The sequence below is a fragment of the Heterodontus francisci genome, chromosome 8 (genome assembly GCF_036365525.1).
Source record: "Heterodontus francisci isolate sHetFra1 chromosome 8, sHetFra1.hap1, whole genome shotgun sequence".
NCBI classification, from domain to species: Eukaryota; Metazoa; Chordata; class Chondrichthyes; order Heterodontiformes; family Heterodontidae; genus Heterodontus; species Heterodontus francisci.
This window is the reverse complement of record NC_090378.1, coordinates 124480611-124503751: the sequence shown is the minus strand read 5'-3', so window position 1 is coordinate 124503751 and position 23141 is coordinate 124480611. Positions and strand designations below refer to the sequence as shown.

The following is a 23141-nucleotide window of genomic DNA, read 5'->3' as shown; positions in this document are numbered from 1 at the left end:
GCTCTCCACTCCCCACTGTCCGTTCTCCACTCCACGCTCTCCACTCTGCACTGTCCTTTCTCCACTCCCCACTCCACGCACTCCACTCCCCACTGTCCTTTCTCCACTCCCCATTCCACGCTCTCCACTCCCCACTGTCCGTTCTCCACTCCACGCTCTCCACTCCCCACTGACCGTTCTCCACTCCACGCTCTCCACTCCCCACTGTCCGTTCTCCACTCCCCACTCCACGCTCTCCACTCCCCACTGTCCGTTCACCACTCCCCACTCCACGCTCTCCACTCCCCACTGTCCGTTCTCCAATCCCCACTCCACGCTCCACTCCCCGCTTTCCACTCCCCGCTCTCCAATCCCGGCTCCCCTGTCTCTGCTGCCCATTCCCCATCTGTTCATTCTCCATCAATGTGGATTACAGAGACAGGATGTGAATGACACTCTCCCGCTGGGCACAGCCACGTTGTGTGGGTCGGGGATCCTCACAAAAATAGAGCTGCCCACCGAAGTGCTTTGAAGGGCTGAAGTCTGGCCCATGGGCCGTATGCTGGAAAACCATATTCTAATTCTTCACCTCCAAGTGTCAAAGTAAGGCCTTTTTCCTTGTGACGTCTGTGATAGTGAAACGTGCCATTGCATCTTCAAAACGTAGCAGCCACACCTACAGACAGTACTGGGTAACACACTCAAACTCAGAGACACACACCTACAGACAGTACTGGGTAACACACTCAAACTCAGAGACACACACCTACAGACAGTACTGGGTAACACACTCAAACTCAGAGACACACACCTACAGACAGTACTGGGTAACACACTCAAACTCAGAGACACACACCTACAGACAGTACTGGGTAACACACTCAAACTCAGAGACACACACCTACAGACAGTACTGGGTAACACACTCAAACTCAGAGACACACACCTACAGACAGTACTGGGTAACACACTCAAACTCTGAGACACACACCTACAGACAGTACTGGGTAACATACTCAAACTCAGAGATACACACCTACAGACAGTACTGGGTAACACACTCAAACTCAGAGACACACACCTACAGACAGTACTGGGTAACACACTCAAACTCAGAGACACACACCTAAAGACAGTACTGGGTAACACACTCAAACTCAGAGACACACACCGACAGACAGGACTGGGTAACACACTCAAACTCAGAGACAAACACCTACAGACAGTACTGGGTAACACACTCAAACTCAGAGATACACACCTACAGACAGTACTGGGTAACACACTCAAACTCAGAGACACACACCGACAGACAGTACTGGGTAACACACTCAAACTCAGAGACACACACCTACAGACAGTACTGGGTAACACACTCAAACTCAGAGACACACACCTACAGACAGTACTGGGTAACACACTCAAACTCAGAGACACACACCTACAGACAGTACTGGGTAACACACTCAAACTCAGAGACACACACCTCAAGACAGTACTGGGTAACACACTCAAACTCAGAGACACACACCTACAGACAGTACTGGGTAACACACTCAAACTCAGAGACACACACCTACAGACAGTACTGGGTAACACACCCACACTCAGAGACACACACCTACAGACAGTACTGTGTAACACACTCAAACTCAGAGACACACACCTACAGACAGTTCTGGGGAACACACTCAAACTCAGAGACACACACCTACAGACAGTACTGGGTAACACACTCAAACTCAGAGACACACACCTACAGACAGTACTGGGTAACACACTCAAACTCAGAGATACACACCTAAAGACAGTACTGGGTAACACACTCAAACTCAGAGACACACACCTACAGACAGTACTGGGTAACACACTCAAACTCAGAGACACACACCTACAGACAGTACTGGGTAACACACTCACACTCAGAGACACACACCTACAGACAGTACTGGGTAACACACTCAAACTCAGAGACACACACCTACAGACAGTACTGGGTAACACACTCACACTCAGAGACACACACCTACAGACAGTACTGGGTAACACACTCAAACTCAGAGACACACACCTACAGACAGTACTGGGTAACACACCCACACTCAGAGACACACACCTACAGACAGTACTGGGTAACACATCCACACTCAGAGACACAAACCTACAGACAGTACTGGGTAACACACCCACACTCAGAGATACACACCTCCAGACAGAACTGGGTAACACACCCACACTCAGAGATACACACCTACAGACAGTACTGGGTAACACACCCACACTCAGAGAGACATACTTCCATACAGAACTGGGTAACACACCCACACTCAGAGATACACAACTACAGACAGTACTGGGTAACACACCCACACTCAGAGATACACACCTCCAGACAGAACTGGGTAACACACCCACACTCAGAGATACACACCTACCGACAGAACTGGGTAACTCACCCACAATCAGAGATACACACCTATAGACAGGACTGGGTAACACACTCAAACTCAGAGACACACACCTACAGACAGTACTGGGTAACACACCCACACTCAGAGACACTCACCTACAGACAGTACTGGGTAACACACCCACACTCAGAAACACACACCTACAGACAGTACAGGCTAACACACCCAAACTCAGAGATACACACCTCCAGACAGAACTGGGTAGCACACCCACACTCAGAGATACACACCTGCCGACAGAACTGGGTAACTCACCCACAATCAGAGATACACACCTACAGACAGTACTGGGTAACACACTCAAACTCAGAGACACACACCTACAGACAGTACTGGGTAACACACTCAAACTCAGAGACACACACCTACAGACAATACTGGGTAACACACCCACACTCAGAGACACACACCTGCAGACAGTACTGGGTAAGACACATACTCAGAGACACGCACCTACAGACAGTACTGGGTAACACACCCACACTCAGAGACACACACCTACAGACAGTACTGGGTAACAGACCCATACTCAGAGGAACCCACCGACAGACTGCACTGTGTAATACACACATACTTAGACATACACACCTACTGAGAGTACTGGATAGCTAGGAAGAGAGACTGGATAGGCTAGGGTTGTTTTCCTTAGAGCAGAGAAGGCTGATGGAGGACCTGATTGAGGTATATAAAATTATGAGGTGCATTGATAGGATCGATAGGAAGAAACCTTTTGCCTTAGTGGAGGGGTCAATAACCAGTGTGCATAGATTGAAGCTAAGAGGCAGGAGGCTTAGAGGAAAAGAATTTTCACCCAGAGGGTGGTGCGAATCTGGAACGCACTGCCTGAACACTTGGTAGAGGCAGGAACCCTCACAACATTTAAGATGTATTTAGATGAGCACTTGAAATGCCATAGCATACAAGGCTACGGGCCAAGTGCCAGAAAATGTGATTAGAATAGATAGGTGCTTGATGGTTGGCAAAGACACGATGGGCTGAAGGGCCTGGTTCTGTGCTGTATAACTCTATGATTCTATAACACACCCACACTCAGACTCACACACCTACAGACAGTACTGGGTAACCCACACACACGCAGACACACACACCTACATACAGTACAGGGTAACCCACACACACGCAGACACACACACCTACATACAGTACAGGGTAACCCACACACACGCAGACACACACCTACAGACAGGACAGGGTAACCCACACACACTCAGACACACACACCTACAGACAGTACTGGGTAACCCACACACACTCAGAGACACACACCTACAGACAGGACAGGGTAACCCACACACACTCAGACACACACACCTACAGACAGTACTGGGTAACCCACACACACTCAGACACACACACCTACAGACAGTACAGGGTAACCCACACACACGCAGACACACACACCTACATACAGTACAGGGGAACCCACACACACGCAGACACACACACCTACAGACAGTACAGGGTAACCCACACACACGCAGACACACACACACCTACATACAGTACAGGGTAACCCACACACACGCAGACACACACACCTACAGACAGTACAGGGTAACCCACACACACACAGACACACACACCTACAGACAGTACTGTGTAACCCACACACACTCAGACACACACACCGACATACAGTACTGGGTAACCCACACACACTCAGAGACACACACCTACAGTCAGTATTGGGTAACCCACACACACTCCGAAACACACACCTACAGGATGTAAATGTGTTGGAATCAGTTCAGAGAAGGTTTATTAGACTAATACTTGGAATGTGCAGGTTTTCCTCTGAGGAAAGGTTGGACAGGTTAGGTTTATATCCACTGGAGTTTAGAAGAGTAAGAGGTGACTTGATGGAGACATATAAGATTCCTGAGGGGTTTTGACAGGGTGGATGTGGAAAGGTTGTTTCTTCTTGTTGAAGAAACTAGAACTTGGGGTCACTATTTAAAAATAAAGTGTCACCCATTTAATACAGAGTTGAGAATTCTTTTATTTCCAAGGGTCGTGACTCTTTGGAACTCTCTTTCTCAAAAGGCGATGGAAGCAGAGTCTATAAATATTTTTAAGGCAGAGGTGGATAGATTCTTGATAAGCAAGGGGGTGAAAGGTTATCATGGGTAGGAGGGAATGTGGTGTTGAGATTACAATCAGATCAGCCATGATCTTATTGAATGGTGGAGCAGGTTCGAGGGGCCGAGTGGCCTTCTCCTGCTCCTAATTCATATGTTTGTATTTATGTTTGTAATCAAATCTTATGCTAATGTGCTATTGATTGAGAGTTCAACCAGCCAATCATTAGAATCACTTGCTGAAATACAGCCAATCAACTGACAGGAATGTGGGACATTTCCAAAGTACTCCCGAGACATTTACTGAATATTCTTAATGTTTATTACCTTTTACAGATTTACATTTACAGTAAAAAGACTTGAATAAACAGCTCAGTGAGAGGAAGCTGGAGAAATTCACAGGGAGAATGAAGGTTTATTAAAACAGTTGTGGAGATTTTCTCAATAACATGAGAATCCTGTCGCTTTAAACAGAGACTAAACTTGAAATTGTAACTGCAGGGTGAGCAGGAAGGAGGTCTGGTTTACTGAGCGGTGACTTCTGAGGTTCATATTATTTTAGCTCAGCTGACAGTCTTCAGCATCTTAGAGAGGTTTTACTTGGCATCACGAGTCTACATTGTCCAATCAAACACTCCCAGGGCAGGTACAGTACGGGTTAGATACAGAGTAAAGCTCCGTCTACATTGTCCAATCAAATACTCCCAGGGCAGGTACAGTACGGGTTAGATACAGAGAAAAGCCCCCTCTACACTGTCCCAATTTAGTGCCTTAACCCCTGATCCTCAGAGGTGTCTCAGACCCAGTCACGAGAAGGAAGAGAGTTGAAATTCCGTGCTGACAATGACCTTTATCCTCCCAGCTCACCCCTGTTATATTTAAAGTTGTGTCTCCTCTGCGGACTGTCTCTAACATTCTACACACATTCTGATCTGCTCACACTCTTACTGAGGGGAGAGGACAGGGTCTCGTGGGTGAGGGCACAGGAGAAGCGGGCGTTGGACTCCCAGTCAGAGCCAGAGAGGGTCAGCAGGCTGCTGACACTGTAGGTGCTGTCCGAAGCTCGCAGGTAATTGCTGGTCTGAACTCCGGCCGAAATGGCTGCACCATCCTTCTTCCACTCCACCCCCACTTCATCGGGATAGAAGTGATCGGCAAGGCACACCAGGGTGGCAGTGCCCTTGGCCTTGACCTCCTCCGGCGAGGGGGGCATCAGGGTCAGTGTGGGTTGAGACTTCTCTCGGCCTGAAAGAGAAGAGAAAAACTGTTAATCACTGCATGTTTGTGTATTTCTGTGTTCTATTTGTATATTTTTTGCTCTCTGTATATATTTGTGTGTTTTATGTATATATTTGTGTCTTTTGTCAGTATATTTGTGTGTCCTCTGTATATATTTGTGTGTCTTATGTATTTATTTGTGTGTTCTGTCTGTACATTTGTGTATTCTCTGTGTATATTTGTATGTTCTATGTGTATATTTATGTGTATGTTTCTGTGGGTGTTTCTGTGTTTGGATATGTCACATCAGATAACAGACAGCTGAGTTAATGAACTACGGCTGGTGTTGAATCGTTAGAAATGAGCACCATCACTTCTTAATTTGCCTCGCTTGCTAGGTTTAGTCTAAAATACAAAGACAGTGGATGGTTTGATGTTCAACTGGTTAAATTGTGTTCGACTGCTCTTGGAAGTATGATATGGTAGTTTTTTTTATTCATTCATGGGATGTGGGCGTCGCTGGCCAGGCCAGCATTTATTGCCCATCACTAATAGCCCTTGAGAAGGTGGTGGTGAGCTGCCTTCTTGAACTGCTGCAGTCCATGTGGGGTAGGTACACCCACAGTGCTGTTAGGCAGGGAGTTCCAGGATTTTGACCCAGTGACAGTGAAGGAACGGCGATATAGTTCCAAGTCAGGATGGTGTGTGGCTTGGAGGAGAACTTGCAGGTGTTGGTGTTCCCATACAACTGCTGGCCTTTCCTCCTAGGTGGCCAGCCTTTGACCTGCTCTTGTAGCCACAGTATTTACAGGGCTACTGCAGTTCAGGTTCTGGTCAATGGTAACCCTCAGGATGTTGATAGTGGGGGATTCAGCGATCGTAATGCCATTGAATGTCAAGGGGAGATGGTTAGATTCTTTCTTATTTGAGATAGTCATTGCCTTTCACTTGTGTGACGCGAATGTTACTTGTTACTTATCAGCCCAAGCGTGGACAGTGTCCAGGTTTTGCTGCATTTCTAGATAGTCTGTTTCCGTTTCTGTGGATTCGCGAATGGTGCTGAAGGTTGTGCAATCATTAGCGAACATCCCCTCTTCTGACCTTATGGTGGAGGGAAGGTCATTGATGAAGCAGCTGAAGATGGTTGGGCCTCGGACACTATGCTGAGGAACTCCTGCAGTGACGTCCTGGAGCTGAGATGATTGACCTCCAACAACCACAGCTATCTTCCTTTGCGCTAGGTATGACTCCAAACAGTTGAGAGATTTCCCCCTGATTCACACTGACTCTAGTTTTGCTCGGGCTTCTTGATTCCAGACTCAAATGCTGCCTTGATGACAGTTATTACTGAAATGAGTCTGAAAGAAGGGCAGGAATGGCAGCTCAATATTCCTGATACTGAGTTTCCCAATGGGATAGAGAGGGAGAGAAAAAAGGAGAAGGGTTTCACAATATTAGTCAAAAGAAAAAATCGCAGCTGTGAGGAGGGATGATATTCAAGCAGGATCATCGAATGAGGACATTTGAATGAACGTAGGAACAAAAAAGGGGCAATCACATTGCTGCACTATATATAGACCAGGGGTCGGTAACCTTTATTACCTGAAGAGACTGTTTTCAAAAATATTACCTAAAATAAAAACTACTGGCAGTGTCAAGACCAAAATTCAGCATTTCTAAACCAAATACCTTCTAAATTGCCAAGTGTCTCTGGTAGAATGCACACTTTGTATATATAATAAATAAAATACATGTATTGAATTTATGTATCAATAGAAAAAAAGTCAAAATCAGAATAGGTTTCACTCTGAATTATTGCATTTTTTTGACTTGTTTTTGTATAATTTTGTCAGTAAAGTCAAAATTTAAAAAAAAAATTTAAATTCAGATGTGCAGAATTAAGACAATTTTTTCAGCTATTGATTCTCGTAATAAAAAAGAAGTTTCTAATAGCAGAATAATTTATCATCTCAGTGATATTAGAAACAATAATGGTCACAAACATAAAAGCTGTTCCTCCAATGGAAGCTGTACCACTCAAACAAGTTCATTTAGACAATGATGATGCTTTTCATTTAAATAATCATTTGAAACTATAAAGTACAACATAATGATTAGCCTTTTATCCCCACAATAAAAACACAGTTTACTTTCCTTGACTGAATTTTTTCGGCCTTTTTCATGTTAATGTATTCCAACTGGAAAAGGTTGGCAGCTGTAAATGAGCTGTTAAAGAGTCACATGTGGCTCCGGAGTCGCAGGTTCCAGACTCCTGCTATAGACCCTCAAACAGTCAGAGGGAGAGAGAAGAGCAAATGTGTCGGCAAATTACTGAAAAGTGCAGAAACAACAGGCCAGTAATAGGAGGGGATTTCAACTTTCCAAATATTAACTGGGATAAATTCAGTATAAAAGGTACAGAGGGTGCAGAATTCCTAAAATACATTCGGGAGAACTTTTCTCATCAGTAGAAAGACCAACAAGAGAAGATACAGTTCTGGACTTAGTTTTCAGGAATGAATCTGGGCAGGTGGAAGGGGATCAATGTGAGAGTGTTTTAGTGGCAGTGATTATAATTCAGTTAGATTTAGAGCAGTTATAGAAAAGGATAAAGATGGACCAAGAGTAAAAGTTTTAAACTGGGGAAAGGCCAATTTTACTAAGCTGAGATGTGATTTGTCAGAATTAGACTGGAAACAGCTACTTGAAGGTAAATCAGTGTCAGAGCAGTGGGAGGCATTCAAGGAGGAGATAGTGAGGGCTCAGAACAAACATGTTCCCACAAAGAAAAAGGGTGAGACTCCCAAATCTCCATTTACCGCAGATGGCAAAGAGCATACACAGTAGGATAAGGTACAAAAGGGAAACTTATATCGGATACTGAGATCTTGATACTGCAGAAAACCTGGAGAAGTGTAGAGAGTTCAGGGGTGAAATTGAAAAGGAAATTAGGGAAACAAAGAGAGGACATGAAAAAATATGAGCTAGTAAAATCAAGGAAAACCCAAAGATGTTTAATAAATACATAAAGAGCCGGAGAATCACTAAGAAAAGAGCGGGGTAAATTGGAGTCCAAAAACCTAACCTGTGTGTGGAGGCGGAGGATGTGGACATGTTTCTGAATGAATACTTTGTGCCTTTTTTCACAGAGAGTGACAAAGCAGACATTGTAGTGAAGGAGGAGGAGTGTAAAATCTTGGATGGGATAAACTTAGTGAGGGAGGAAATATTAAGGTGTTTCACATCCTTGAAAATGGATAAATCACCAGGCCCAGGTGAAATGTATCCCAGGCTGCAAAAGAAGCAATGGAAGAAATAGCGGAGGCTCTGATCCTCATTTTCCAATTCTCTCTGGTTAAAGGCATGGTACCTGAGGACTGGAGGACTGCTAATGTTCTACTGTTGTTTAAAAAGGAAAGAATGGATGGACCAAGTAATTACAGATCAGTCAGCATAACCTCGGCAGTGGGAAAATTATTGGAAAAAGTTCTGAGAGACAGTAAAAACCATCATTTAGAGAAGCACGGGATTAATTCAGGACAGTCAGCATGGATTTGTTAAGGGAAGTTTGTGTCTGACTAACGATTACATTTCATGAGGAGGTTACAAGGAGTGTCAAAGTGGGCGTCATGTTTGAAAGAGTCTACATGGATTTTAGCAAGGCCTTTGATAAGATCCCACATGGCAGACTGGTCAGAAAATTAAAAGCCCATGGGATCCAAGGAAAAGTGGGAAATTGGATCAAAAATTGAGTCAGTGACAGGAAGCAAAGTTTTATTGTCAACGGGTGTTTTTGTGAGTGGAAAGCTGTTTTCAGTGGGGTTCTGCAGGGCTCAGTACTGGGTCCACTGCTGATTATAGTATCTTTCAATGATTTAGATTTAAATGGAAGGGGTATTAAGAAGTTTGCAGATGATACAAAAATAGGCCTTGCGGTTGATAATGAGGAAAAAGGCTGTAGACTGCAGGAAGATATCAATGGACTGGTCAGGTGGGCAGAAAAATAGCAAATGGAATTCAGTCCAGAGAAATGTGAGGTAATGCATTTGGGGAGGACAAACGAGGCAAAGGAATATCCAATAAATGGGATGATACTGAGAAGTGTAGAGGAACTGAGGGACCTTGGAGTTCATGTCCACAGATCCCTGAAGGTAGCAGGACAGCTCGATAAGGTGGTTAAGAAGGCTTACGGGATGCTTGCCCTTATTCGCTGAGGCCTGGAGTATAAGGGTAAGGAGGTTATGCCAGAACTGTAGAAAACACTAGTTAGACCACAGCTAGAAAACTGTGTACAGTTCTGGTTACCACATTACAGGAAGGATGTGATCAAACAAGAGGGGGTACAGAGGAGATTTACGAGGATGTTACCAGGAATGGAGAATTTTACCTATGAGGAAAGATAGGATCGGCTGGGATTGTTATCTCTGGAACAGAGGAGACTGAGGGGAGATTTAATTGAGGTGTATAAAATTATGAGGGGCCTAGATAGAGTGGATAGGAAGGACCTACTTCCCGCAGCAGAGAGGTCAATAACCCAGCGGCATAGATTTAAATTAATTGGTGGAAGGATGAGAGGTGAATTGAGGAGTAATATTTTCACCCAGAGGGTGTTGGGGGTCTGGAACTCACTGCCTGAAAGGGTGGTAGAGGCAGAAACTCTCATCACATTGAAAAAACACTTGGATATGCACTTGAGGTGCCGAAACCTACAGGGATATGGGAATAAGAGCTGGAAAGTGGGATTAGGTTTGTTAACTCATTTTCAGCTGGCATGGACACCATGGGCCGAATGGCCTCATCTGCATTGTAAATCTTTCTATGTTTCTCTGTTTAAACGTCTCTAATGAAGGTTTATCACCAATTCAGCACTGAAATGGTTAATAGTAAGAGTGTTTAAAGACTCAGTGTCCCTTTAAGACACTGTTAACCTGACAGGAAGCTCGAACTATAGATCAGTCGATCCGGAGGAAACAGGCTCAGTGTTAACAAATCTCAGATCACACACACATCCGGAGAACTTTCTCCGAGAACACTGGAGCAGACTTGTATCAACACATGTCAGAAAGGATTCATGTTGGGTGTCGGTGTAGAAGGTTTTAGATTTCATTTAAAACCTTCTTGTCCAACACTGGGGTGAGGTCAAGGGTGAGGTTATAATCAGTCTCAGTGTACTGGGGTCAGGCAGAGTCACTGCTCCAAATGATCCCATGACGCCTGGAAGGTGAGAGTGTGCGCGAGGGTCAGGATCAGGAGCCTCCAAACTCAAAGAAAGACTTGCATTTCTATAGTGCCTGTCACTACCTCAGGATGTCCCAAAGTGTTTTACGGCCAATTGTGCACAGCAAGATCCCAGACAGCTGAGTGATAATGAGCAGATCATCTGATTTTCAGTGCCGTTGGTTGAGTGATAAACATTGTCCAGAACACCGGGGAGAATTCCCCTGCTCTTCTAATAGCGCAGTGGGATCCTTTACATCCACCTGAGAGGGCAGACGTCAGTTTGTCTCAACTGAAAGACAGCACCTCTGACAATGCAGCACTCCCTCAATACTGCACTGCAGTGTCAGCCTGGATTATGTGCTCCAGCCTCTGGAGTGGGACCTGAAGCCACGACATTCTGACTCAGAGGTGAGAGTGCTACCCACTGAGGCAACACTAAAACCTCACAGTCGAATAGCCTGCCATTCTCAACCTCCCGGCTCACACTTGGAGGAATGAGGCCACTTGGGGAGGGTGGAGCTGTGCCCCAGCCAGAGATAGTGCCTTCAGGAGAGAGATGGAGAGCAGATTACGGGAGACCTGTAGTCTAGAGGGGTGACATTTAACCAGTCGATGGCAGGTGCTGAGCCCTTTCCCCGTAAGTATTATGTAAGTCGATGGGGAAAGTGGGAGGGGCACTAGAGTAACACCTTTGTTGCTGCTGAAACTCTTGCTATCTGCTCAGTCATGTCTAATAAACACACAGACAAATCAGACAAACATTAGTCAGTTTTCTGTGGATTTTCTGCTGGGTTCAGCTTTAATCAACAGGGTATTGTGGGAGCTCCCGGTTAATAAAAAGAAAAGAAAGACTTGTATTTATGTCGGGTATTTCACACCTCAGGACCTCCCAAAGTCATTTACAGACAATGAAGGACTTGTTTAAAGAGCAGTCACTGTTTGAATGCAGGAAATGTGGCAGACAATTTGTGCACAGCAAGATCCCACAAACAGCAATGAGGTAAATGAACATTTTCAGTGACATCGGTTCAGAGATAAATATCAGTGTCATGCAGGCCCCCACCTGCCAAGAATGAGGCACATTAATTTCACCATATGAACACTGCTTTTTAATCTGTTGCTGGAGTAAAGAAATAACTTGTTTTTAAAAAACAACACCAGGCCCTTGACTGGAAAGACATTGGCATAATAACAGACAGAACTTGGAAGGGACAAAAGACCATTTCCTGACAAATTCAATCCACAATGGACTTTGAGGATGGAGGAGCTCCCATTCCAGCTTGACTGCTAAGATGGCCGACTACACCATCGGACATGGCCAGACCAGTTTAGTCACATGACTAACTGGCTGTTGTAGTTTTTTGAATTTGAACTTGCCACAGAGAATTTGAACTCAGAAAGCTGTTTGCTCCTGGACTGAAAAGACTTTTCATGGCTGGCTTGCCACTGTCTCTCTCCCATTGGCTTTCATCTCTCTGACCAGCTTCAGGAATCATTGAAGACATATGAACCGCAAGAGGGAAAAGTCTCCCACAGTGAACAAGGTTTAAGAAGAATACTGGGCCCCAATGAAAAGCAACACCTACCGACAAGCAAGGACTACAGTGAGCTCAAAGCACAGTAACAAAAACTCTCTTCAGAGATTGCCTCAAACCTCTGCACTTTATTTTTCTTCTGCTCTTTTCTGTCTCTATTTGCATGTGTGTATCGCATATGCATGCTAGCATGGGGCATGGCGTGTATCCGTACGCGTTAACTGAATTAGAGTTTTAGTTTAAGTTTTAATAAATTTCACCTTTCTTCTTTAAACCTAAGAAAACCTGTTTGTGCTCATTTCTTTGCCTCACACAGTGTGTTTCAAATTAAATCTTGTTACAGTAAGACCAGGTGAAGGCTGTGAAAGACCCCTAGAGACTTTCATCACCTGGTCAGAACAATCGACCTGAACTTGACCCAAAGACAAAGCAACTGAGAGTCTCCCCAAAACCCTGGAACACTGAAGCCACTGGATTGGGAGCCCTGCTGTCGCTGTTTGTCATCAGAACTTTGACAAGAGATAAGCAGGGAGTGGACAGAGCAGAGTTAAATTTGGGGGAGGTGGGACCTTGGTGTCTCACTGTGCTGGTGCTGAGATCAGTTCTATCAGAGACTGTGACAGAGACCCAGAGCTCACACTGAGACTGGCAGGAGTCTAGTGAGGGATTTCACTCCATGGAGCAGGAATGTGACCACAGTCTGCAAACTTCCAGATCTCCTCTACACACTCGGTAAAAGTTGGTTACTTATATCTTGCTGGTTAAAGGGGGAATGTAACTAAAGAAATACAGCTGGGCACCCTGTTATACACAGTGCTCTTCAATGAACCATTTCATTGACTGCAGCTCCTTACTAACACCTTCCACTATTCAGCATTTGTGTTTTCGAAAGTTTCAGTATTTAAAGGATTAATAACGGAGGATTGAGGTTTACTTACTCAGTCTGAGCTTGGTTCCTTTACCGAACGTAAACCACACTGACAGCTTCCAGTGCAGGGGCTGTACAATATCCTCTGCTCTCTGTTTCACTCACTCACTCTCACCCTCTCTCTGTCTTTCACTGTCACTGTGTCTCTTTCTCTGTCACTCTTTGCCTGTGTGTATGTGTGTCTCTGTCTCTCACACTCTCTCTATATATATCTATTTGTCTCTGTCTCTATGTGTGCTTCTGTCTGTCTCTGTCTGTGTGTGTCATTCACAGTGTGTCACACTCTGTCTCTGCTACTTTGGGTTTCTCTCACATTCTGTCTCTCTCTCATTGTTTTCTCTCACTCTGTCTCTTTCACTCTCTCATTATGTCCCTCTCTCTCACTCCCTGTTACTCTGTCTCTGTCACACGCTCTCTCTCTCTCACACTCTCTCTCAATCTGTCTCTCTCTTTCTCTCACTCACTCTGTCTCTCTTTCTCACTCTCTCTCACTCCCTCACTCTGTCTCTCTTTTTCTCCCTCTCACTGTCTCTCTCTTTCTTTCTCTCTCACTCTCTCTCTCTTTCTCACTCTCACTCTCTCATTCTGCCTCACTCTGTCTCTCTTTTTCTCCCTCTCACTATCTCTCTCTTTCTCTCTCTCTCACTCTCTCACTCTGTCTCTCTCTCACTCTGTCTCTATTTCTCACTCTCTCTCACTCTCTCACTCTGTCTCTCTTTTTCTCCCTCTCACTGTCTCTCTCTTTCTCTCTCTCTCACTCACTCTCTTTCTCACTCTCACTCTCTCTCATTCAGTCTCACTCTGTCTCTCTTTTTCTCCCTCTCACTATCTCTCTCTTTCTCTCTCTCTCACTCTCTCACTTTGTCTCTCTTTCTCACTCTGTCTCTCTTTTTCTCCCTCTCACTCTCTCTCTCTTTCTCTCTCTCTCACTTTCTCTCTCTCTGTCTCTAACAGACTGGGATGAATTCTCCCGGTGCCATGGAGACGGGGTTCTCATTTGGAGGTTGGGCAGGACTGGGAAAAATACGACGAGCCGTGTCAACATGGCTCCCTGACACATTCCCGCCTCCGGGTTACTTTCCCATGGGTGTACTGGGAACCGGTCATCTGCTGCCTCCATGGAGATGGGCAGACAATTCGAGCAATGAAGTTCACATTTAGGGGCCATTTTTGAGCCGGTGCTGGTATTTTACCAACGTCGGAGCGGCCTCCCCACCCCCGAGTGCGGAGGCCACCAGCTCAATGGAGGAGGCCTCCCGGCAGCAGGCCAGGGGACCATCGGAGACGGAGACTCTATGTCCCAATGACAGAGCTACAGGGATGAAAAGCTGCAGTCCCGCCTGTTAATAATCCTGTGGAGGAGTTTCCTAACCCTAACCCTCTTCAACCTGATGGCCCAACTGGCTTCAGCCCTTTTTATTTTACTATTCCTCTGCAGGCAGCCAAGGGCGTCTCCATGTTGAGGGGCCCTCACTCTCGCCTGCCTGTTTCAGCAGGGCCCACCTCTCCCGGTGGAGCTGCCAGCCTGACATCACTGTGGGCCCTCTGATTGGGCCTGCAGGCTCGGGAGCCTGACTGCCATCATTAATAGGACAGTGAGTGTGGAGGTGACCAATTAAGAGGCTGCCTCCCAGAAAGTTGCTCCGGCGAGTGCTGATGACATGGGCAGGCTCGGGACCCTCATATAGGCCAGAAGTCAGAGTCCCAATGTCCACTGGGCCAACCAGCCATCTCTCTCTCTCACGCTGTCCCTCTTGTGCTCTTTCCCTCTGTCTATCTCACTATCTCCCTCTCTCTCTTTCTCTCATTCTCTTTCTCTCACTCTTTCTCTCTCTCTATCTGTCTCTCTCTAGCACTTTCTCTCTCTCTCCTACTGTCTCTCTTTATCTCTCTCTCTCTCTCTCACTGTCTCTCTTTCTGTCATTCTCTCTCTCCCACTGTCTCTGTTTCTCTCTCTCTCCTGCTGTCTCTGCTTCACTCTCTCTCTCTGTTTGAATTCCATGCTGCCGTGCTTGGGAAAGTTGGGAATTCTACTTGTCGATGATAAATCTTCCAGCTGCTCTTCCCACCACATCAGATGGAAAAACCTGGAGCCACTCAATTCCTGGAAAATGAAAATCTCCCAGCTAACCGAGCTCACCTGCCTGTGCCCTGGAGAAAAGGGGAGGAGTGTTTCTGTAAATGTGATGTTTCTGTTGCTGACTCTGGTCTTCCTCATGGACCATTTGAAAACAGTGAGTTTCAGAGTCGGTGGATCATGTCTACATGGAGTGGGAGAGGTTGTGGCCCCTGTTCCATTATTTGAAGGGGCTGCTCCTCATCCTCTGGTTCTAATTCAGGCCCACACTCCTGATCTTTGGCCACCCAGTGCAGAGGGGACTGGGCAGGTTGGAGGCCCCTCCTCGTGGGTCTGCTCCTGGGCCTGGCCAAGGTGTCCATCCACAGGCCCGAGTTGGATGGGACCCATGGGGTGGTGGCACTGGCTGCCAGTCTCTCTACCATGGCATTGTCCCCACCCGGGTGGCCCTGGAGAAGGAGCAGGGGGTGTCTGCTGGGTCACTTGAGGCCTGAAGGCTGCAGTGGGCACCACAGGGACAGGAGTGTGTAGTGGATCGTGGAAATAACATCAGGCTTTAATTTGTTCAGTTTGCTTTCTATTTATGATTTCAGTTTTATTCATTTCGACACTTTTCTAAATTGGATTTTGATTGGTGAAAATTGTGTCATCCAGATTGTCCAATCAGATGATAAGAAACCTGTTTCCATAGTAACTGACCTGGGGTGTCTGACCTGGGATGGGGGGTCAATAATAATGATCAATAATTAGTCTGTGCTCATGAAGCGACTCCACGAGAACCCAGAGAGAATCGAATGAAGCAAAATGTCAAATCTCCAGAGCTGTGAGATTCTCACTGATGAAGACAGCAGCTCCTCGTCCTCTCTAAACTCCTCCATCCTTTCTCAATTCCTCACACCGTTCAGGGGAATGTTTCTGTCAACACTCTCATCGACACATGTGGCAGCAATGCACAAAACAGCAAATATTTCCCAGATAGATAAGACAGGAGATTGAAGCAACTGTTTTAATAGAAGGTCTGTTTATTATATAATAAATATAACTGTGGGATGTGTCGGTACAGGAGGTGGGACTGTGTGTCCATTATTATATATTATATATAACTGTGGGATGTGTCAGTACAGGAGGTGGGACTGTGTGTCCATTATTATATATTATTTATAACTGTGGGATGTGTCAGTACAGGAGGTGGGACTGTGTGTCCATTATTATATATTATATATAACTGTGGGATGTGTCAGTGCAGGAGGTGTGACTGTGTGTCCATTATTATATATTATATATAACTGTGGGATGTGTCAGTACAGGAGGTGGGACTGTGTGTCCATTATTATATATTATATATAACTGTGGGATGTGTCAGTACAGGAGGTGGGACTGTGTGTCCATTATTATATATTATATATAACTGTGGGATGTGTCAGTACAGGAGGTGGGACTGTGTATCCATTATTATATATTATATATAACTGTGGATGTGTCAGTAGTGAAATTGGGACTGTGTGTCCATTATTATATATTATATATAACGGTGGATGTGTCAGTAGAGAAATTGGGACTGTGTGTCCATTATTATATATTATATATAACTGTGGGATGTGTCAGTGCAGGAGGTGGGACTGCGTGTCCATTAATATATATTATATATAACTGTGGGATGTGTCAGTGCAGGAGGTGGGACTGTGCGTCCATTATTATATATTATATATAACTGTGGGATGTGTCAGTGCAGGAGGTGGGACTGTGTGTCCATTATTATATATTATATATAACTGTGGGATGTGTCAGTGCAGGAGGTCGGACTGTGTGTCCATTATTATACATTATCTATAACTGTGGGATGTGTCAGTGCGGGAGGTGGGACTGTGCGTCCCATATTATATATTATATATAACAGTGGAACGTGTCAGTCGAGGAGGTGGGACTGTGCGTCCCTTATTATATATTATATATAACTGTGGAACGTGTTAGTCGAGGAGGTGGGACTGTGCGTCCCTTATTATATATTATATATAACTGTGGAACGTGTCAGTCGAGGAGGTGGGACTGTGCGTCCCTTATTATATATTATATATAACTGTGGAACGTGTTAGTCGAGGAGGTGGGACTGTGCGTCCCTTATTATATATTATATATAACTGTGGAACGTGTCAGTCGAGGAGGTGGGACTGTGCGTCCCTTATTATATATTATATATAACTGTGGAACGTGTCAGTCGAGGAGGTGGGACTGTGCATCCATTATTATATATTATATATAACTGTGGGATGTGTCAGTGCGGGAGGTGGGACTGTGTGTCCATTATTATATATTATCTATAACTGTGGGATGTGTCAGTGCGGGAGGTGGGCTGTGAGTCCATTATTATATATTATATATAAATGTGGAACATGTCAGTCGGGTAGGTGGGACTGTGCGTCCATTATTATATATGATATATAACTGTGGAACGTGTCAGTCGAGGAGGTGGGACTGTGTGTTCATTATTATATATTATCTATAACTGTGGAATGTGTCAGTGCGGGAGGTGGGCTGTGAGTCCATTATTATATATTATATATAAATGTGGAACATGTCAGTCGGGTAGGTGGGACTGTGCGTCCATTATTATATATTATATATAACTGTGGGATGTGTCAGTGCGGGAAGTGGGACTGTGTGTCCATTATTATATATTATATATAACTGTGGGATGTGTCAGTGCAGGAGGTGGGACTGTGCGTCCATTATTATATATTATATATAACTGTGGGATGTCAGTGCGGGAGGTGGGACTGTGTATCCATTATTATATATTATATATAACTGTGGGATGTGTCAGGACTGGAGGTGGGACTGTGTGTCCATTATTATATATTATATATAACTGTGGGATGTCAGTGCGGGAGGTGGGACTGGGTGTCCATTATTATATACTATATATAACTGTCAGATGTGTCAGTGCGGGAGGTGGGACTGTGTGTCCATTATTATATACTATATATAACTGTGGGATGTGTCAGTGCGGGAGGTGGGACTGTGTGTCCATTATTATATACTATATATAACTGCGGGATGTGTCAGTGCGGGAGGTGGGACTGTGTGTCCATTATTATATATTATATATAACTGTCGGATGTGTCAGTACAGGTGGTGGGACTGTGTGTCCATTATTATATATTATATATAACTGTGGGATGTGTCAGTACAGGAGGTGGGACTGTGTGTCCATTATTATTATTATATATAACTGTGGGATGTGTCAGTGCAGGAGGTGGGACTGTGTGTCCATTATTATTATTATATATAACTGTGGGACGTGTCAGTACAGGTGGTGGGACTGTGTGTCCATTATTATATATTATATATAACTGTGGAACGTGTCAGTCGAGGAGGTGGGACTGTGTGTCCATTATTATATATTATATATAACTGTGGGATGTGTCAGTGCAGGTGGTGGGACAGTGTGTCCATTATTATATATTATATATAACTGTGGGATGTGTCAGTACAGGAGGTGGGACTGTGCGTCCATTATTATATATTATATATAACTGTGGGATGTGTCAGTACAGGAGGTGGGACTGTGCGTCCATTATTATATATTATATATAACTGTGGGATGTTTCAGTGCGGGAGGTGGGACTGTGTGTCCATTATTATATATTATATATAACTGTGGGATGTGTCAGTGCAGGTGGTGGGACAGTGTGTCCATTATTATATATTATATATAACTGTGGGATGTTTCAGTGCGGGAGGTGGGACTGTGTTTCCATTATTATATATTATATATAACTGTGGGATGTGTCAGTGCGGGAGGTGGGACTGTGTGTCCATTATTATATATTATATATAACTGTGGAACGTGTCAGTCGAGGAGGTGGTACTGTGCGTCCATTATTATATATTATATATAACTGTGGGATGTGTCAGTGCGGGAGGTGGGACTGTCTGTCCATTATTATATATTATATATAACTGTGGAACGTGTCAGTCGAGGAGGTGGCACGGTGCGTCCATTATTATATATTATATATAACTGTGGGATGTGTCAGTGCAGGAGGTGGGACTGTGTGTCCATTATTATATATTATATATAACTGTGGAACGTGTCAGTCGAGGAGGTGGGACTGTGCGTCCATTATTATATATTATATATAACTGTGGGATGTGTCAGTGCGGGAGGTGGGACTGTGTGTCCATTACTATATATTATATATAACTGTGGAACGTGTAAATCAAGGAAGTGGGACTGTGTCTCCATTATTATATATTATATATAACTGTGGAACGTGTCAGTCGAGGAGGTGGGACTGTGCGTCCCTTATTATATATTATATATAACTGTGGAAAGTGTCAGTCGAGGAGGTGGGACTGTGTGTCCATTATTATATATTATATATAACTGCGGGATGTGTCAGTGCGGGAGGTGGGACTGTGTGTCCATTATTATATATTATATATAACTGTGGGATGTGTCAGTACAGGAGGTGGGACTGTGTGTCCATTATTATATATTATATATAACTGTGGGATGTGTCAGTGCAGGAGGTGGGACTGTGTGTCCATTATTATATATTATATATAACTGTGGAACGTGTCAGTCGAGGAGGTGGGACTGTGCGTCCATTATTATATATTATATATAACTGTGGGATGTGTCAGTGCGGGAGGTGGGACTGTGTGTCCATTACTATATATTATATATAACTGTGGAACGTGTAAATCAAGGAAGTGGGACTGTGTCTCCATTATTATATATTATATATAACTGTGGAACGTGTCAGTCGAGGAGGTGGGACTGTGCGTCCATTATTATATATTATATATAACTGTGGAAAGTGTCAGTCGAGGAGGTGGGACTGTGTGTCCATTATTATATATTATATATAACTGTGGGATGTGTCAGTGCGGGAGGTGGGACTGTGTGTCCATTATTATATATTATATATAACTGTGGGATGTGTCAGTTCGGGAGGTGGGACTGTGTGTCCATTATTATATACTATATATAATTGTGGGATGTGTCAGTGCGGGAGGTGGGACTGTGTGTCCATTACTATATATTATATATAACTGTGGAACGTGTAAATCAAGGAAGTGGGACTGTGTCTCCATTATTATATATTATATATAACTGTGGAACGTGTCAGTCGAGGAGGTGGGACTGTGCGTCCCTTATTATATATTATATATAACTGTGGAAAGTGTCAGTCGAGGAGGTGGGACTGTGTGTCCATTATTATATATTATATATAACTGTGGGATGTGTCAGTGCGGGAGGTGGGACTGTGTGTCCATTATTATATATTATATATAACTGTGGGATGTGTCAGTACAGGAGGTGGGACTGTGTGTCCATTATTATATATTATATATAACTGTGGAACGTGTCAGTCGAGGAGGTGGGACTGTGCGTCCATTATTATATATTATATATAACTGTGGGATGTGTCAGTCGAGGAGGTGGGACTGTGCGTCCATTATTATATATTATATATAACTGTGGGATGTGTCAGTTCGGGAGGTGGGACTGTGTGTCCATTATTATATACTATATATAATTGTGGGATGTGTCAGTGCGGGAGGTGGGACTGTGTGTCCATTATTATATATTATATATAACTGTAGGATGTGTCAGTACAGGAGGTGGGACTGTGTGTCCATTATTATATATTATATATAACTGTGGGATGTGTCAGTGCGGGAGGTGGGACTGTCTGTCCATTATTATATATTATATATAACTGTGGAACGTGTCAGTCGAGGAGGTGGCACGGTGCGTCCATTAATATATATTATATATAACTGTGGGATGTGTCAGTGCAGGAGGTGGGACTGTGTGTCCATTATTATATATTATATATAACTGTGGGATGTGTCAGTGCGGGAGGTGGGACTGTGTGTCCATTATTATATATTATTTATAACTGTGGGATGTGTCAGTACAGGAGGTGGGACTGTGTGTCCATTATTATATATTATATATAACTGTGGAACGTGTCAGTCGAGGAGGTGGGACTGTGCGTCCATTATTATATATTATATATAACTGTGGGATGTGTCAGTTCGGGAGGTGGGACTGTGTTTCCATTATTATATATCATATATAAATGTGGGATGTGTCAGTGCAGGAGGTGGGACTGTGTGTCCATTATTATATATTATATATAACTGTCGGATGTGTCAGTGCGGGAGGTGGGACTGTGTGTCCATTATTATATATTCTAGATAACTGTCGGATGTGTCAGTACAGGAGGTGGGACTGTGTGTCCAATATTATGTCTTATATATAACTGTGGGATGTGTCAGTGCGGGAGGTGGGACTGTGTGTCCATGAACATATATTATATATAACTGTGGGATGTGTCAGTACAGGACATGGGACTGTGAGCCCATTATTATATATTCTAGATAACAGTGGGATCTGTCAGGACAGGAGGTGGGGCTGTCTGTCCAATATTATATATTATATATAACTGTGGGACGTGTCAGTCCAGGAGGTGGGACTGTGTGTCCATTATTATATATTAGATATAACTGTGGGATGTGTCAGTACAGGAGGTGGGACTGTGTGTCCATTATTATATATTAAATATAACTGTGGGATGTGTCAGTACAGGAGGTGGGACTGTGTGTCCATTATTATATATTATATATAAATGTGGGATGTGTCAGTGCAGGAGGTGGGACTGTGTGTCCATTATTATATATTATATATAACTGTGGGATGTGTCAGTGCAGGAGGTGGGACTGTGTATCCATTATTATATATTATATATAAATGTGGGATGTGTCAGTGCAGGAGGTGGGACTGTGTGTCCATTATTATATATTATATATAACTGTGGGATGTGTCAGTGCAGGAGGTGGGACTGTGTGTCCATTATTATATATTATATATAAATGTGGGATGTGTCAGTACAGGAGGTGGGACTGTGTGTCCATTATTATATATTATATATAACTGTGGGATGTGTCAGTGCGGGAGGTGGGACTGTGTGTCCATGAACATATATTATATATAACTGTGGGATGTGTCATTACAGGACGTGGGACTGTGAGCCCATTATTATATATTCTAGATAACAGTGGGATGTGTCAGTACAGGGGGTGGGACTGTGTGTCCATTATTATATTTTATATATAACTGTGGGATGTGTCAGTGCAGGAGGTGGGACTGTGTGTCCATTATTATATATTATATATAACTGAGGGATGTGTCAGAGCGGGAGGTGGGATTTTGTGTCCATTATTATATATAATATATAAATGTGGGATGTGTCAGTGCAGGAGGTGGGACTGTGTGTCCATTATTATCTATTATATATAACTGTGGGATGTGTCAGTGCGGGAGGTGGGACTGTGTGTCCATTATTATATATTATATATAACTGTGGGATGTGTCAGTGCGGGAGGTGGGACTGTGTGTCCATTATTATATATTATATATAACTGTGGGTTGTGTCAGTAGAGGAGGTGGGACTGTGAGTCCATTATTATATATAATATATAATTGTGGGATGTGTCAGTGCGGGAGGTGGGACTGTGTGTCCATTACTATATATTATATATAACTGTGGAACGTGTAAATCAAGGAAGTGGGACTGTGTCTCCATTATTATATATTAT

The 23141-nt window shown here is 44.0% G+C and overlaps 2 protein-coding genes across 4 annotated transcripts in view; one reads left to right on the top strand and one right to left on the bottom strand.

The window, feature by feature from the left end:
• Nucleotides 1-23141, top strand: part of LOC137373141 (ral guanine nucleotide dissociation stimulator-like 1) — a 114698-nt gene that overhangs the window by 22841 nt on the left and 68716 nt on the right. The window contains exon 1 of one of the 3 annotated variants that reach the window (XM_068037989.1): nucleotides 12966-13254. The exons of 1 other annotated variant lie outside the window; for it this stretch is intronic. The gene's annotated coding sequence lies outside the window, so the exon portion shown is untranslated. Of the gene's footprint in view, nucleotides 1-12965; nucleotides 13255-15637; nucleotides 15685-23141 lie in introns of those variants that run through there. One more of the 3 variants, XM_068037991.1, reaches the window with a different exon arrangement.
• Nucleotides 4849-23141, bottom strand: part of LOC137373142 (immunoglobulin kappa light chain-like) — a 56035-nt gene continuing 37742 nt past the window's right edge. Inside the window, exons 3-4 of the mRNA XM_068037994.1 lie at nucleotides 13461-13521; nucleotides 4849-5794 (exon numbers count right to left, since the gene is read on the bottom strand). Coding sequence (XP_067894095.1) covers nucleotides 5466-5794; nucleotides 13461-13521 — 390 coding nt within the window. The 3' untranslated portion in view covers nucleotides 4849-5465. The remainder of the gene's footprint in view (nucleotides 5795-13460; nucleotides 13522-23141) is intronic.